The sequence below is a fragment of the Loxodonta africana genome, chromosome 3 (assembly GCF_030014295.1).
Source record: "Loxodonta africana isolate mLoxAfr1 chromosome 3, mLoxAfr1.hap2, whole genome shotgun sequence".
Lineage (NCBI taxonomy): Eukaryota > Metazoa > Chordata > Mammalia > Proboscidea > Elephantidae > Loxodonta > Loxodonta africana.
The window spans coordinates 35,059,734-35,076,872 of record NC_087344.1 but is presented as its reverse complement, the minus strand read 5'-3'; the positions used below and the strand labels follow the sequence as shown (position 1 = coordinate 35,076,872).

The 17,139-nt window shown below is 61.8% G+C and overlaps 1 protein-coding gene across 3 annotated transcripts; it reads left to right on the top strand.

The window, feature by feature from the left end:
* The first annotated feature begins 952 nt into the window (after positions 1–952).
* On the top strand, positions 953–17,129 carry ACAP3 (ArfGAP with coiled-coil, ankyrin repeat and PH domains 3). 3 transcript variants are annotated; one of them, XM_064281063.1, is made up of 24 exons: positions 953–1,072; positions 4,961–5,018; positions 6,027–6,146; positions 6,313–6,366; positions 7,408–7,466; positions 8,237–8,420; positions 8,550–8,657; positions 8,754–8,798; positions 8,884–8,979; positions 9,065–9,139; positions 10,833–10,945; positions 11,048–11,099; positions 11,373–11,473; positions 11,549–11,660; positions 11,961–12,169; positions 12,249–12,318; positions 12,416–12,510; positions 12,627–12,850; positions 13,017–13,124; positions 14,063–14,161; positions 14,268–14,488; positions 14,751–14,860; positions 14,944–15,054; positions 15,500–17,129. In XM_064281063.1, the coding sequence occupies exons 1-24, from the start codon at positions 1,026–1,028 to the stop codon at positions 15,645–15,647; spliced, it is 2,619 nt and encodes an 872-aa protein (XP_064137133.1). In that variant the 5' UTR covers positions 953–1,025; the 3' UTR covers positions 15,648–17,129. The 3 variants fall into 3 exon arrangements, with proteins under 3 accessions (XP_064137133.1, XP_064137134.1, XP_064137135.1); XM_064281064.1 differs by lacking the exon at positions 8,550–8,657; XM_064281065.1 differs by lacking the exons at positions 953–1,072; positions 4,961–5,018; positions 6,027–6,146; positions 6,313–6,366; positions 7,408–7,466 and adding an exon at positions 7,473–8,006.
* Positions 17,130–17,139: the final 10 nt, after the last annotated feature.

The window sequence follows — 17,139 nt, the reverse complement described above, 5'->3', positions numbered from 1 at the left end:
GTGGTTCTATAGGACCGACTAGAACTGCTGCGTCGGGTTTCCAAGGCTGTAATCTTTACGGAAGTAGCCCTGGTTGCTCAGTGATTAAAGCACTCAGCTGCTAACTGAAAGGTCAGCAGTTCAAACCCACCAGCCGCTACATGGGAGGAAGTTGTGGCAGTCTGCCTCTGTAAAGATTTACAGCCTTGGGAACCCTCAGGGGCAGTTCTATTCTGTCCTATGTGGTCGCTATGAGTTGGAATTGACTCGATGGCAGTGGATTAATCTTTATAGATGCAGACTGCCACATCTTTCTTCCGCTGAGTGGCTGGTGGGTTCTAACTGCCGACCTCTCCGTTAGCAGCTGAGCCCCTAACCACTGCGCCACCGGGCCTGGGGAGCGGCTGCAAAGTTCCGGCCCCCTGCGGAACGACCACTACAACCACGCGGTGATGCGCCCGCTCATGCACGCATGCACTCACTCATTCACTCGCTCACTCATTCACTCTTTCCCTTCTCACCAATCTCCCCCCCCCCCCATGCCGCGCGGCTTTCTGGCCAAATCTTCCTAGCTTTGGGTTTTGCAAACGCCCGGAGTTGCGAGTTGCGCAATCGCTGCGCAATGGCGAGGATCGTTGCAGCGGGCGGGGGCGGTTCCAACTCCCCACCCACGGCTCCCGAAGCCCGATTTGCACTGGGCCAGCCTAACTTCTCCAAATCGGGCGACCGGGTCAGAGCCGGCCGCGTAAAAGGCTGCAGGGTGGGGCGTGGGCGACGCTCCTCGGCGGTGACAGCGCGCAGCGGGGGCGGGCGGCGGAGTTTGCCGACACTCCCCGGCAGTGACAGCGGGCGGCGCGCGAGGGCGGCGTAGTTTGCCGACGCTCCCTGGCGGTGACAGGCGGGGCGGGGCGGCCTGCGGCCTCATTCCGGGCGGGCGGGCGCCGAGCACGGCGCGGGCGGGACGAGCGGGCGGCGGCCGGGCGGGCCGAGGATGCCGCTCGGCGCGCCGCGGTCGTGAGCCAGCGAGCCGGCCGGCTGCCGCAGCCATGACGGTGGAGTTCGAGGAGTGCATCAAGGATTCGCCGCGGTTCAGGTGCGTGGGCCTGGCCTCAGTCCGGCCCAGGGATGCGCGTGGCCTCTTTGTGGCCAAGGAACCGGCACCCCAGCCTCTTCCCTCTGAGCACCGGGGTGCCGGGAGGGGGATGGGTGGCGGGGAAGAGGGCGTCGATGCAGCCGTTGTGCCTGGTGAGGGAGGAAGGGGGTCAGTGCCGTGATGGGCAGAGCTGGACGGACCAGCCCAGAGACTGGTAGCCTGGAGGACCCCGCCTTGGACAAAGCCCGCAACTCCACGACTGCGCGACCCTCCCTCCACCCGGCTACCCATGCCCACCACCAGCTGGGAGGAACCGTAACAAAAGATGCCTCTTCTGCTGGTCACCTCGCACGGAGGATGTGTGCTGGGGGCGGGGCGCCGCCTGGGGGCTGGACCAGCCTGTAGCCCGCATCTTTGTCCGGCTGGGTAGCTGTGAGCAAGGCCACCTTTCTGTGGGAGTTTACACCCCCTTGTGTCTGCACCTTCATGCCATGGCCACCAGCACGAGGTTGAGCAGAAGGGTCTACACTCTCACGGGCCCTGGGTCCTGCCCTGGCCTGGGCCGTCTGGGTTCCAGTCTCCGTCTTGTTCCGTGTGTCCACAACAGTGCATGGGGGACAGGCAGCTGGAGCCAGACTGAGTCTGGGGTTGTCTGCTTAGCTGGGGTGAGGAGTGGCCTGTGTGACCTCGAGGGCCTGGAGGGGTGGGGCTACAGGAACCCACAGGACAGATAGGTCCGGGTTGGGGGCGGGGGGTGGTGGTGTTAGGGGCTGTGTCCACCCCTGGGTGTGTGGGTTTATCATTCCTGGGTGTGCAGGCATGCACACTGTGTGCACCACATCTTCACAGGCATGTGCACATGTGTACTCTGCCTTACTCATTGGACACTTAGCAAATGCTAAGGGAACGCCTCCTCTGTGCCAAGTACTGGGGTGTTTGCGCCTATGCGCCTGCTCAAATGCATCCTATCTGTGCGTGGTGCACACGCATGTGCTCTGCCACTCTGTGCACACCACCTGTGAGGCGTGGGTGAGCTGCGTCAGGCATGCATGACACACACATGTACGTGAGTGATGGGTGCCTCCGTGTGTGCAGAGGCCACCTCTCTGTAAAACATGCGTGGTATGTTTATCACACACATACGCACTGGGTCACTGAATACACATGTTCATGTGTGTCCTGTCACTAGCACACGTGTGCACTGTGTGGGCACACACATCTGCTGTGCTGCTGTATGCGTGCACATGTGATTGTGCATGGCTGTGTGCATGAGCGTGTGTACTGTGCTTCTGTGCACATGTGTATTCGGTCATGCACGTGTGTGGTGAGGGCCCTGGGGGTGTGTCTGTGAGGGGCCTGGGTGTGAGTGCATCTGTACCTTGGTCATCAGAAGGCCTCTGGAGGCTGGGGTGAGGGATGCCCAGGGTGCAGCCCAGAGTAACCTCAGGCTATGGAGCAGGGGGACTAGGGATGACCCTCTACATTCTCCCATCTTCCATCTGTGATGATCGAGGGGGAGGGGTCTGGGCAGCTCAGGAATCCTGTGATCCTGGGTCCTCACTTGTCCCTGTCTGGCCAGAACCAGGGTTGTAGGGGAGCATTGTGGGTAGCTTTGCCTTTGTGCCCTGATCTGAAGCCTCCTGTTCCCCTTCCCTGTGTGGATGGGTCAGGGCTGACCCTGCCTTGAACATGAGGGGACAAGTCAGACCCAGGGAACACTGCACCTCATTTGCCCGGGGCCTTCCCTCCCACATTGGCTTAGGGGGTGCCCTGGCTGCCTGGCTGGCTCCTCCCAGTAGGGAGGGGCTGCCTGAGAAAGTGCCAATGAGGGGGAGTGGAGTGGGGTGTGGTGGGGTGGGGTAGTAAGGATGATTCAGACCTTGGTCCTCAGGGCAGCACACAGGAACTGGGCTGGGGGTGATCTAGGGTTGGGGCTGCCATCTGAGCTGGGATTGGACCCATCATGGACCTCAGGTGCTGCCCAAAAGTGTAACTGGACTTCCCTAGCAGCCTGTCCTCCAGGCAGTGGGGGGTATTTGGTCACCAGGTCCAGCCCAGTGTGACCCCAGCTGCTTACTCCTGACAGGGGAGGGGGCTGTGAACAGCCTCAGTGGAGCCTGACAGTCCTCAGACTAGGGGTGGGCCAGGTTCTCTGACTGACTCTGTCTCGGTTGCAGAGGGGAGCCGCTGCCCCTTGTTGTGAGTGCCCCCTTCTCTGGGTGGGGCTTTGGGCCCTGAGTCACAGCTTTGGGGGAGGGGGCAGCTGGCACCTCACCCCCTGCCTCCTCAGAGAGGAGGCCTTTGGTCTCTGGGATTGGGGAGAGAGAGAGCAGAGGGGCATGGGGCTCCCAGGGCGGGGCTAATTTGTCCCAGCTCCCATTGCGGCCATACTTGGGGACTTCCAGGGCCTCAGGCCCCCTCGGGGGTAGCAGCTCTGCGTGTTGACCACCCTCTCCCTCCAGGCCGCACTGCACTGGGAAGTGAGGCGCTCTGGGCAGTGGCTCCCTCTGCAGCCCCACCTCCTGGGTGGCTGGCCCCTCCCCTGCCCTACCCCCAGAGTGTCCAGGGGTGATAGGCCAGGCTGGGCTTACTGCTGGAGAGCCATTCTCCTGGGTGGGACGGGCCTTGGGGGAAATCCTGCCAGGACTACTTGGCTCTCTACGTGTCTGTTCTGCACCGCCCTCCCCCCCCCCATTCTCTTATCCCTTGGGAAGATAGGGACTGTTCAGAGAGGTGTAGACATCTCCTGGACTGGTAGCACCATGGAAGGTCCCTGCTAGCCCAGCCTGGGGAGTTCTGCTGTCTAGCTCCTCAATCAAGGAAGGTTACACCCACATGACCCCAGGCCCCTCCCCCTAGATTGGGAAATCCTAGGGCAGTAGTGGGTGTGGGGCCATCCCCCTGCCAATTCCCCTACCTGGGGCAGGGCCGCTCGCCCCAAGTTCTGCCTCCCTGAGCCCCAGCATCAGCCAGGCCTGAGCCCCACCCCTTGTCCTCATCCCCAGGAGTCCAGATGGGCCCAGCTCGCCAGCCCAGCAGCCGTTGGGGGTGGGGAGCAGACGGGATCCTGGCCCTTTTTCCCAATTTCCTGTTCCCGGAGCCAGTGGGGGGGGGGGGGCCGGGGAGTCACGTGCCAGATCCATCTGCCTCTTGCCTTCCTTCCGGGGATTCTCTGTCGTGGCTTCTCTGGTGATGTCATGTGTTAACTCTTCACTCCCCAGGCAGCCCATTGTCAGGCTGTCCTGGGGGGGCATGGGCTCTACTGAGGCCTGGCCCACCTTTCCCCTGGGGCAGATTCTGTGCCATGTGGTGTTTTGAGGTTTGGGGGCCTGGGGGACAGCCCCTTCTGTAGTTGGTCTGGGGTCTTGAGATGCTGCCTGGACAGACAGAGCTGCCACCTGACAACCCACACCCACAGGCCACCCGCCTCCCAGGGCCAGCCCTGAAGGAGTGGAAAGGTCAGGCCCCCAGGGGCTGTATCTGCTGTGGTCAGCCAGGCTGGGTTCACGGGCTTGTGTGTGCTCCACCGCCTGTGTGTATGGAGCTCCTGGCCTCTGTCGTCAGGGGCTAAAGGCTTGTCTGATTTTCTGTCGCCAGGTTGGGAGTCACAGCTAATCTGGCCTCTTCCTGCCTGGGGTGGGGGCGGGCACTGGGGCAGCTCCAGAGTCCCAGACCTAGGTCACAGACTGCCCCCACCTCCTCCCAGGGCCAGGCCTCAGTTTTCTGATCTGCCCACCTTCCCCACAGGGTCAAGGGACAGGGGTGAGGCATGGGAGTAGGTAGCAATGACGGACCCGTCCCCACTTCAGTCCCTGCGTGGGTCGATGTAGCTCTTGCCTGACCTCTGCTCAGAGCAGCTGCCCCACTCACTGGCCCATCTTTCTCCAGGGCGACAATTGATGAGGTGGAGACTGATGTGGTTGAGATTGAAGCCAAGCTAGACAAGGTGAGGGGGACCTGGAGAGTCCAGCGTCTCTGACCCTATGCCCAGCCTCGCCTCAGCATGCAGGGGGCCCCCTGAAGGGGCAGGCTCTGCCTTCCAGAGCATGGGTATTGGTGCCTACCTGCCCTTGTGTGGATGTGAACACACGTGTGTCATGATGTCCCACGCGTCCCAGGTGCATCTGCCACATGCACACACCTTCATCCACCCCGAGTCTCCTCCCATTAGGTGGGGGTGGACTTGGGGATCCCCAGACCCTCAGTGTTTTCCTGCCTAGTCACACTGTTCTCTGGATAGTACCTCAGTGTGACTGGGTGGGGCACTAAGGGCTGAGGCAGGAGACAGGGAAGGGGAGGGTCAGGATTCAGCACCTGTGACCCCCAGCCAGAGGGACCCTTCCCCTACTGCTGGTCCCGTGCCCCTCCCAGCCCTGGGCTCCCTGACTGGTCTCCCTCCTGTCCCACACTACTGGTCCCATGCCCCCCCACCCAGGTTTCCCTGACTGGTCCCCCCACCGGCCCCTGGCTCTATACTACTGGTCCCATGCCCCCCCACTCTGGGTTCCCTGACTGGTCCTCCCTAGCCCCATACTGCTGGTCCTGTGCCCCCCTACCCTGTATTCTCTGACTGGTCCCCCCCTCCAGCCCCACACTGCTGGTCCTGTGCCCCCTCCACCCTGGGTTCTCTGGCCCTGGCCTTTAGCAGAATCCCCTGCTTCTGGAGCTGAAGTCCAGGTGGTGCCCCCTGTCACCAGACTGTCCTTATACCCCTTGTCTGGTCCTGGAGGCTCCTCCCAGCTCCAGCCCCAGGCCCTCTGGAGCCCTGTGGGCTCAGGGGTGGCAGCCCCTTTCAGCCCCAGCCCCTGGCTGCTTAGGTGGCTGGTGGGCCCTGTTAAAACCTGGCCAGTTCAGGGGTCCCACTTTGGGGTGGTTCCCTGCGTGATTCTAGGCAGGTGCCGAATGGCGGGCCTAGAGAAACTTTGGTCCTTACTGTCTCCCTCCCCCACAACAGCTGGTCCGGCTCTGCAGTGGCATGATTGAGGCCGGCAAGGCCTACGTCACCACCAACAGACTCTTCCTGGGCGGTGTCCGAGACCTGTCCCGGCAATGCCAGAGCGACAGTGTCATTACGGTGAGGGGTACTGGGTGGGCACGGGGTCGGGGGGACTAGCTCCAGGAGCAGACAGATGTCAGTGCCCAGCTGACAGTGCGGCTCTACGGCCTGGGTAGGGGGCCTGGGGTGGAGGCAGGGGGTTTATTGCCCAGTGTGGAGTCCCCTCACCCCGTTTTCCCCCCAGGAATGTCTGCAGAGGTTCGGAGATAGCCTGCAGGAGATGGTCAACTACCACATGGTGAGCCCTACTGCCACAGTTCCCCTCCCCCCACAGCCCTGCCCCCCATAGCCCCTCAGGCCCCACCCAACTGGGACGGAGCTCTCCAAATGGTTCACTGAGTGGAGGCCACATTTTGGCAGCTCCAGGGTGTGGGTAGCTGCCCCTGATAGCCAGTGGGTGGGGTCCGGGGACCCCACCAAAGGGCTCTGCTGTGTGCCAAGTAAGGGCCAGACAACGGGGGGGTACCTGGATCTTCAAGGTAACCCCAGGTGGGGACACAGCCCAGGCCCAGGCAGAGGGTCTCCAGGCAGGCCTGGAAGCCTCTCTTAGCTGACCCCGTGGCCTCTGGAGGACCCACTACCACCAGGGCTGGTGTCCCTGACTGCCTGAGACCTGAGCAAAGAAAGACCAAGCACATGGGTGGTCCAACCCTGGCCTGGGAACTAGAACCCCAGACTAAACATCCCCCACCCCTGGGGAAGTTCAGAAATAAACTTTGTCTGTCTGTCTGTCTGCCTGCCTGCCTGCCCCAGATCCAGGGCCCAGCCCTGCAACCTGATTCTGGGTCCAATCAGTGCTGGAGGGAGCCCAGAAGACCCCTCCAGCTCCTACTCCATCCCCGCCCCCTCCCTGGCCAGGTGCCCTTAAGGGCTCCAGGCTCCAACTTGAGGCCTTCCCCCTGCAGCCCCAGCCGACAGCTGGTGGTCATCCTCAAAGCCACTTTCAGGTCAAGGAGGGCAGGGTCTCATGGTGCTCCCCATCTGGGTGCCGTGAAGTGGGCCCATCAGAGCAGCTCTGGTCTCAGCCTGGCAGAGAGCCCAGAGGGGGATGGGCAGGTGGTCACAGCTGTTGCCTCTGGGCACCAACCCCACTCCCCCTGGGGTCTTTTTTTGGGCGGGTCTGTCGGGGGGGGCTGTACCCTTCCCTGGCTAAGCTGGGGGCCCAGACAGGGCTGGGGGGCTTTCCCAGGCCTGGTTCTTATCTGGGGGCTCAGGGACCTTGCTTTTGGGGCCTTGTAGGGACAGTCTCCTAATGCCCCCCACCCTCCCACATCCCCAGATCCTGTTTGACCAGGCCCAGAGGTCCGTGCGGCAGCAGCTCCACAATTTCATCAAAGAGTGAGTGTTCCCTATGGGCCCAAGACCTCAGGCTTCTCCTGGCTCTGAGATCCTCTCCTGGGCCAACGTCCTCCTCCTGGTGAGGCAGAATGGGAACCATGACACTCACCAGGGAACTGCACCAATGTCGGGTTGAGACCTGACGCTGGAGGGAGGAGCAACACATGGCTGTGCACCACCTCCTGGAGGGCTGGGGCTGCCCCCAGCCAGGTGACCTTGGCTTGCAGCCCCAAGGCTGGATGGGGGCTCATCAAGGGCAAAGGCTGGGACGTCATCAGGGCTGGGTGCCCAGGAAAGAGCGGTTCTAGGTGGGGACACCTATGGTGATCAGGGAGGGCTTTTAGCAGCGGATGGGGCAAGGTGGCATGTGACCTGTGTGGAGAGACAGCATCATGATCCCTAGGGGAAATCTAATATCAAGTATGTGCAGTTGGAGTGCATGTGTGGCACCCAAGTGCAGAGGTGGCTTTAGATAGGTGAGTCTGGAGTCCAGAGGAAGGCTGAAGGTCTGCCTGAGATGGACCAAACCGTGGAAGGGAGGTAGGAGACTGAGGGGGAAGGAAGGCCAGGCTGGTGATGGCTGAATGTGACCTGGGCAGGAGTGGTTGCGGGGGCGAGGGGGGGAAGCCAGCAGGACCAGAGAGTGTGGAAGGGGCAGGAGGGGAGGATGAGGAAGGAGACTGAGGAGTGGCACAAAGGAGACCTCACGGCACTTGTGCCAGTATGCACCCCTCCCCCTGACCTCTGACCACTAACCTCATCGGCCCCAGGGATGTTCGCAAATTCAAGGAAACCAAAAAGCAGTTTGACAAGGTACGCGAGGACATGGAGCTGTCCCTGGTGAGGAATGCCCAGGCGCCTCGACACCGGCCCCACGAGGTTGAGGAGGCCACAGGCGCCCTGACCCTCACTCGAAAGTGCTTCCGCCACCTGGCACTGGACTATGTGCTGCAGGTCAGTCCCAGGGGGTGGAGCAGCTCCTCCTGAAATAGTGGGAGGGCTTCCTGCAGGAGGCAGTGGGTGGGGACAGAGATGCCAGGTCCTGTGAAACTGGGCAGGGGACAGCTAGTGTGTGATGCCCAGGTCAGGGCCGGAGGTGGAGACGAGCCTGGCTGTATTACCAGTGGGAGCAGACACAGGGGCTCCAGGACCGTGGGAGGAAGGAGTTGGCACAGGTCCTCGGAGCTGAAGGTAACCTGGGGTTACAGGGAACCAAAAGCAGCCCGAGTGGACTCTGGCAAGGTACATCCCTGACACCCCTCACCTGTTCACTCCCTCTTCTGGCAGATCAACGTCCTCCAGGCCAAGAAGAAGTTTGAGATCTTGGATTCCGTGAGTACAGGGTCAGGGTGGATGGCTGCAGGTGTCTACTGCCAGCTAGGGCAGGCCTCACCTGTGTCCCCTAACCCCCCTGCAGATGCTGTCATTCATGCACGCCCAGTATAGCTTCTTCCAGCAAGGCTACAATCTCCTGCACCAGCTGGACCCCTACATGAAGAAGCTGGCTGCTGAGGTGAGCCGTGGGAAGGGTCGAGCCAGTGCAGGTTCTCGGGGAGGAGGGTGCCCACTGCCCTCCCTGATGCTGGGCCCGCCCACAGCTGGACCAGCTGGTGATCGACTCAGCTGTGGAGAAGCGGGAGATGGAGCGCAAGCATGCTGCCATCCAGCAGAGGGTGAGGCCCGGCCCCCTCACCCCACACTGTATGTGTGTTTGCGTGGGCCCCATTGCCTCTTGTCTCCCCCTACCCACCTCCTGACCTCAGGGAGCCCCACCCTAGCAGACACATGGCTCCACTCACCAAGCCATGTGTGTGTAGGGGGGCATTGTCCCTCATCCCCTACCCCCCCCACCTCAGGGAGGCCCACCCCAGCACACACAAGGTGCAGCCTTTGCCCCAGGCCTGCCCACCTCGCCCCAGTCACATCCACTCTGCCATGCTATTCTTGGGTGTATGGGAGCCAGGAGGAGAGGGCCTTGAGGGGCCTCTGACATGGTGGGATATGAGGGGCTGTGGGCACGTAGTGGCCTGGGCTGGGTTGGGTGGGGCAGATGCTGTGGTTTGAGCTGGGACTCTGGGATTCAAAGGAGCCCTGGTGGCAAGGTGGTTAAGCGTTCCGCTGCTAAACGGAAAGGTTGGTGGTTTGAACTTTCTTAGCTGCTCCAGAGGAGAAAGATGTGGAAGTCTGCTTTTATACAGATTACAACAGCCTTGAAAACCCTATGGGGCAGTTCTACTTTATCCTATAGGGTTGCTTTATGAGTCAAAACTAACTACAAAGGGTTGGGTTTTGGTTTTCCCTGGGGTCGTGCTCCCTTCTGGGGGCCAGGGGTGCCTTAAGCGCTGGCTCATTCTGGGGCCTCTGCTTGCTTGCCAGACAGCTGCCCCCGCAGCAGCCGAGGGGAGAAGTGGGCGGCAGGCGGGGGAGCGGCTATTTCGGGACTACATAGAGGCCTGTGGGAGTTGGGGGCGGTGCCGGCTATCAATCCCTGGGGGTGGGGCGGGCTGGGGAGGGGCTGTCAATCCCTGGGTCAGGGGCGGGACTGGGTGCTGGATGGGGCTGTCAATCTTTTGGAGCTGGGGGGCGAGGTGGGTGGCACTCACCGGCTCTCTCCCTCCCCCCACCCCGCCCTGCAGACGCTGCTGCAGGTAAGTGAGCATCCACTCTTTGGGTGTGTGGGGGTGGGGATGGGGCACACCAGGCTGGGTGGGTCCTCTGGCCTCCCACCCCCCCACCCCCGGGCATTTCAGCACCAAGGACACCTCCGCTGGCCCCAGAGCTCTGATCTGGCAGGACGCCCTTGAGGACTGTCTCCGGCACCTGTGTGCGCACGGGTATGAGCAGCGGCTGGCACCAGCAGGACGTGGGCTGAGCCTGGACCATGGCCTGTGGGGGCAGCAGCAGCTGTCCCTGCCTCTCCCATCCAGGCTGGGAGCAGGTGCGGGCCTTTCTCTCCTCTGGCCCGGCCTCCAGGCCCACCGCACTCTGACACACAGGGCTTAGTGGCCTCAGCGTAAAAGGAGCTCTGTCAGGCGCTAGACGACAGGCCCAGCTGGTGGCATGAATGGGCTCAGGATGTGGAGGGGGGCAGCTTCCTTCCTGGTCCTAGAGCCTGTTTGTCATTCTGAGACTGAGGAGGCAGGCCAGTGCTAAGGCCCCAGCTGTGAGTGACAGAGATTGTCCCCCCTGGGGGTTTCAGAACCCAAACATGAGGGTCAGGAAATGTCAAGGGTTTCATGTCTGAGAGCATATATGGTCATGTCTATACATGTGGCCTGTGTGGCCACCCCAACAAGTACCCACTGCAGCTTCACATGGGGGAGGGGATAGGGGGACACTGCTGAGGGCCAGGCCTGACCTCCCCAGGACTTCTCCTATGACGAGTCCAAGGCAGAGTTTGACGTGGATGCGCCCAGCGGTGTGGTGATGGAGGGTTACCTCTTCAAAAGGGCCAGCAACGCCTTCAAGACATGGAATCGGTGAAGGCCTGGAGCAGGCGGGGTCGGGGGGCAGGCTGGGGTGGGCTGGAGGAGAAATGGGGGCAGCTCTGCTTGACCCCTGAATCCCACTCACTCTACCAGGCGTTGGTTCTCCATTCAGAACAGCCAGCTGGTTTACCAGAAGAAGCTCAAGGTGAGCATTGGGGATGGGCTGGGATCAACACTGGCTGGGTCCCTCTCCTACATGGACCATGGGTGGGCTGGTGAGTGGGGCCAGGACAAGCTAAGGACGTTTATGGGCACCAAAGCCAAATGGTCAGGGGCCCAGAGGGTTGGAGACAGGACTTAGAGTGCTTAGGGCCCAGATGGTCCGTGTCTCTAAGTCTAAGCAGTAAATGGTAGTCAAGGTCGGGCTAGGGGCTGGGTCGGGATGCTGAGCTGGGGCCAGCAGTGGTTCCACCCTCAGGACGCACTGACTGTGGTGGTGGACGACCTTCGCCTCTGCTCCGTGAAGCCCTGCGAGGACATCGAGCGCAGATTTTGCTTTGAGGTCGTGTCGCCCACCAAGTGAGAAGGTGAAGCCTGGGGGTGGAGGGTGGGGGGTGCCCGTGCCCATCTAGCCTCAGGGTCCCTTGCCTTCAGGAGCTGTATGCTGCAGGCCGACTCAGAGAAGCTTCGGCAGGCCTGGGTTCAAGCCGTGCAGGCCAGCATCGCCTCCGCCTACCGGGAGAGCCCAGACAGCTGCTACAGTGAGGTGTGCCCTCCCCGCGCTCTGCACACGTGTGCACACACTCAGGGCTGCTGTGAGATGACCCCTGCAGGCTGCACGCATGTGTGTGCGTGTGAGCACGTGTGTGTGGATGCAGACCTGTGGATGCATGCATGTGTGCGTGTGTGAGCACATGTCTATGCAGGCTTTTGCTTCAGGGGCTTTGGCCTCTGCTGGCTCCTTTGATTGAGGAGGAGGAGGGGTCCTGGTAGGGAAACTGAGGTACAGGTGAGCCTGACACCCTGTTGGGCTGAGCACTCCCCACTGCTCCCCCCTCGCCCCCAGAGGCTGGACCGCACTGCATCCCCATCCACGAGCAGCATTGACTCTGCCTCAGACTCGAGGGAACGAAGTGCCAAGGCTGAGAGCACCTTGCAGCGTGTGCAGAATGTGGCTGGCAACAGCCAGTGTGGTGACTGCGGCCAGCCAGACCCCCGCTGGGCCAGCATCAACTTGGGCGTGCTGCTCTGCATTGAGTGCTCGGGCATCCACAGGTGGGTACTGGCAGTGGGTGGACCTGGGCATGGGGCAACAGGGGAATACCTTGACTCAGTCCTGTCCCTCACCTTCCAGGAGCCTGGGTGTTCACTGCTCCAAGGTGCGGTCCCTGACACTAGATTCATGGGAGCCAGAGCTTCTGAAGGTGGGTGTGGGGGTTGGGTGCAGGCCACTGGGCCACTGCAGGGCTGGGTGCCAGGGTCTGCAAGCTGCAGCTGACACCCGGTGCCTGTCTACCACAGCTAATGTGTGAGCTTGGGAACAGCACTGTGAACCAGATCTACGAGGCCCAGTGTGAGGAGCTGGGTAGCAAGAAGCCCACGGCCAGCAGCCCTAGGTGAGGGGGGTCCAGTTGGCTGGGCCAGGGAGCCTTGACAGACTTAGGTGAGGGGGGTGTGGCCTGTCAGGCTGAGGTGCCCCACCTGAGTCCACCTGACGTTTGCCCCGGTCTAGGCAAGACAAGGAGGCCTGGATCAAGGACAAATACGTGGAAAAGAAGTTCCTGCGGAAGCTGCCAGTAGCGCCGGACCGGGAGGTGCGAGCTGACAGGGAGTCAGGCCCCCTGCATCGGCGGGCGCAGAAGTGCCAGCGGCACCACAGCTCCCCCCAGGCCCCCACCCCACGTCGCAAGGTCCGGCATGAGCCATCCCTGCCCTCTGTCGTGGCCCTGTCCTCAGGTACCAGGCTCGCCCAGCAGGCTGCATGCTCACCAAACCCCAGATCCCAGGTGGTTGGGTGGGACGCAGGTGCTCACAGGTCCAACCCCCAGCACAACCTGGGGTAGCCCGTCTCACCCCAGACCTCAGTTTCCCCATCTGAACATGTCGTTTTGCCTCCTTGCAGCCAGCACTTTGGAGCGCAAGTTCCGCCGGGATTCCCTTTTCTGCCCGGACGAGCTGGACTCCCTCTTCTCCTACTTTGATGCAGGGGCTGCTGGGGCGGGTCCACGCAGTAAGTCTTCGGTAGCCCCCCTCATCCTCCTGCCACCCATGCCCTCAGGTCCAGCCAGGTGAGCAAAGCTGGGGCCACGGTCCTTTGGAGGGCTTGCCTCCAAGGGCAGGACTTGCCTGGAGGGTGCCCAGATCTGGATAGTCACTGCCATCTGCAGGAGGGATTAGGCTGGGGATCCAGTGTTGCAAAGAGGCTGGTCTAGAGGTAGAGAGAATTTGGGGGTCAGTGGGGTTATGAATCGAATTGACTCAGCGGCAATGGGTTTGGTGGGGGCTAAGCCTGGGACAGTATCTTGAGGGCTGATGATATGTTGGCCTCGAGGTCAAGGCCAGGGTTGATATGATGTGTGCAAGCGTGTGTATGTGAATGCATGTGTGGCTATGTGTACACAGGTATGTATGTGTGAATGTGATTTGTGAATACGTGAATGGCCGTGTGCACCCACGTGTGTGTGCGCACCCAGAAGTATGTGTCTGTGTTTGTGTGCACACCCACGTGCGTGCTGGGGAGCCTCGGCACTGGTATGCAGGAGCTGGCTCACGTGCATCTTTTCCCATCTTTGCTTGGAATCGGCTGGTGGGCATCTTTATACACCACAGAAATTGGCGCATGCTACAACCTAGGCCCCCAACCTAGGGCTGGTTGTTAAACGTTTATCAGTGCCCATTGGCCTAGGACACTGTGCAGCGTTTTCCTGGGCCGTGTGGGCAGAAGGTACCTGACAGGGACCCGGAGCCAGGAGCCGGCAGGGATGATGGGAGCCACGCGGGGGTGATAGTGGGCAGCAGAGGGCGCTGCTGCACCCTCTCAAAGCCTGCAGCTTGCTTGGCGCCAGGCTGTCCTCGGTTGGGTTGTGGCTCTACCTTTCCCCCCAGGGCTCCCTGGAGGAGCCCGGGGCCTGCACCGCTCAGGAACCCCTATGCCCGTGGACCCCACAGGTCTGAGCAGCGACAGCGGCCTAGGCGGCAGTTCAGACGGCAGTTCCGATGTACTTGCCTTCGGCGTGGGCTCGGTGGTGGACAGCGTCACAGAGGAGGGTGGGTGCGCGCCCCCGGCTGCACCTGGGGCCCCTCCCCTGCCCGGGGCGGCCCCCAGAGCTCCCCCTGGTCACGTCGCTGCCCTTGACTGCACCCATCCCTACAGAGGGCGGGGAGTCGGAGGCGTCCAGTGGCGAGGCAGATGGGGAGGCTGAGGCCTGGGGCCTGGCTGACGTGCGCGAGCTGCACCCCGGGCTCCTAGCGCATCGCGCTGCGCGCACCCGCGACCTTCCTGGGCTAGCCGCGGCACTGGCCCACGGGGCCGAGGTCAACTGGGCTGACTCAGAGGATGAAGGCAAGACGACACTGGTCCAGGCTGTGCTTGGGGTGAGTGGAGGGGTGGTGGGATCCAGGGCACCGTGTGGGAAGAGTCATGGGGCTTATTTGCATAATTTGACACATATTTGCATAATTTGGCTGTATTTGCATATTCCTGGCCCGTCCTTCTGTGGCACTCACACGAAGGCCCCTTGTCCTCCAGTGGAGACCAGGCTTGGACCTGGTTAGGGTGCCCATTGCTGGATCAGGTGCGGGGGGCAGTAAGGGGCACATTTCTCCCGGCTAGGCCTGACCTGTCCTCACTTTGCAGGGCTCCTTGATCATCTGTGAATTCCTTCTTCAAAACGGAGCTGATGTGAACCAAAGAGACAGCCGGGGGCGAGCGCCCCTGCACCATGCCACGCTCTTGGGCCACACTGGGTGAATGCCCCACGCTGCCTGTGTCCCCAGGCCCTGCTGTCACACACAGGGCCTGCCCCAACTCACCCCCTCCTGCCCCACAGCCAGGTCTGCCTGTTCTTGAAGCGGGGGGCTGAGCAACACGCCCTGGACCATGACCAGCAGGACCCACTGAGCATTGCAGTGCAGGTGGCCAATGCAGACATTGTCACCTTGTGAGTGTGGGTGGAGTCTGTGGGGTGGGAGTCTGTGGGGTGGGTATGGGCAGGCAGGGCCAAGTTCTCACAGGGGTTGATTCCCAGCAGGTTCCTGGGGCTGGGTGGTCCATGGGGCAGCAGGGAATTGGTGAGGCTGGGGTCCTCACAGGGCAGGGTGGGGCAGAGTTGGGATTTGTTACAGGTGGGGAGCCATGGTAGTGTAGTGGTTAAGAGCTACAGCTACTAACCAAAAGGTAAGCAGTTCAAATCCACCAGTCGCTCCTTGAAAACCCTATGGGGCAGTTGTACTCTGTCCTATAGGATCGAAATGAGTCAGAATCTACTCGATGGCAACGGGATTGCCGGCGTGGTCCTCGTGACTGGGCAGGGTCTGGGGTGGGTCTGTAGTAAGGGTCCTTCCTGGGTAGATGCTGGGCGTCTGTCTCATGATGCCGGCCCCCAGGCTCCGTTTGGCGCGCATGACTGAGGAGATGCGTGAGGCCGAGGCGCTACCAGGCCAGCCGGGCCTGCTGGCGGGCAGCAGTCCTACCGAGCTCCAGTACCGCCGGTGCATCCAGGAGTTCATCAGCCTCCACCTGGAGGAGAGCTAGGGCCGGGCCGGCCGGGCAGCTGAGGGACCCCTCCCCGGCACCCGGCCGCCGGCCTGGCCACCCTGCATGCCCCTGGAGACCCCGGCCCTGCCCACCCCTGGCCCTGCCTGTGATGACAACTGGGCCCACTTGCGACAGCTCCCATGCTGGGTGCTCCTGGTGCACTGCTCGCCCACCCTTCCCTCCTCAGAACTGCCTAGACCCCCTGGGAGGGCAGAGGGACCCCGGCACTGAGTCTTCTCAAGCTCTAGGCTTTCCCAGGGTGGGAGGCTGAATCACCTGGTACCCCCTCACCTTTCCTGGGGACCCTCTGTCCTCAAGTAACCCATGCCTTCCTCTGGGCTCTGGGTTGCTCACACCACAGACCACTCAAGGCGTATGTCACTTTGTGCCCTCTTTGCCCTCAGGGTCTGGGTTACCTCATGTGTACCCATCAGACCTGGGGACCAGGTCACCTTGTGGGGCCCATGTCACCTTGTGCCCTTTCTGTCCTCAGAGCCTGTGTCACCTTGTGCCCTCTCTGCCCTGGGGCCTGGGTCACTTTGTGGAACCTGGGTCACCTTACAGGACCTGTGTTACTTCCTGCCCTCTGTTCTCAGAGCCTGTGTCACCTCGTGCCCCACGTTTACTGTCCCAGAACACTGGCCTGCCAGTTGAGTCCCTTCTACAAGCCCCCAGAGCTCCTCCTTTAGGCCCTGAGGCCCGTGGCTGGCCACCAGTGCCTTGCCAGGGCAGGGAGGGGCAGCCCATCCAGGGATCAACCCCATGTACCTCACTTAGTGACCCCAGCACCCAAGCTGGGCTGCGAGGGTGCTGAGTAGGTGGGGCTTTGACCTGGGGCTTCAGCCCCTGCTGGACGCTGGCGTCCTGAGCCACGTGGCTGGCCACGCAGGCCCATGGTGCAGGACGGCCACAGGCCTGTCCCTGCCCCCTCGGGAGGCACCTTCTCCGGTACTCGGCCCAGAGCCCTGCATAAAGCAACTTTGGCACTTTCCACCCGCATCCGATGTCTTTGTTACGGCTGAGCGGGTTTTCTACGACACCCTCTTTTGGACTGTCTTGCATCTTTTCTCTGTGGACTCTCGAGGACCCCCTGCCCCAGCTCTGCCTGCAGCCTGGCCCTGCCCCCACCAGCCTCGCCCCTTAGGCTGGGCCTTCAATGGGGCCAGGAGTGTCTCAGCAACTGTGGGACCCACCGTTTTCTGGGGGGGCCTTTGTTTCCCTTTTCTAGACGATAGGCCTGGGGCAGTGCCTGGGCCCCCTCCACAACGATGGGCCCTTGGTCAGGCCAGTCAGCTGGTCACTATGCAAAATGCTGTGCGGAGAGGCTCAGTGGGTGGAAAGGCTGACCTGGGGCACCCCCAACTCCCTTGCCCAATGGCTGTGAACCCTGAAGAGAAAATTAACTCTTTCATTTCTCCCTGCTTGAGCCCCACCCACTTCCTCTGGATCACACACTGTTAATAAACCTCTGCCGCTTGCCATGTTGTCT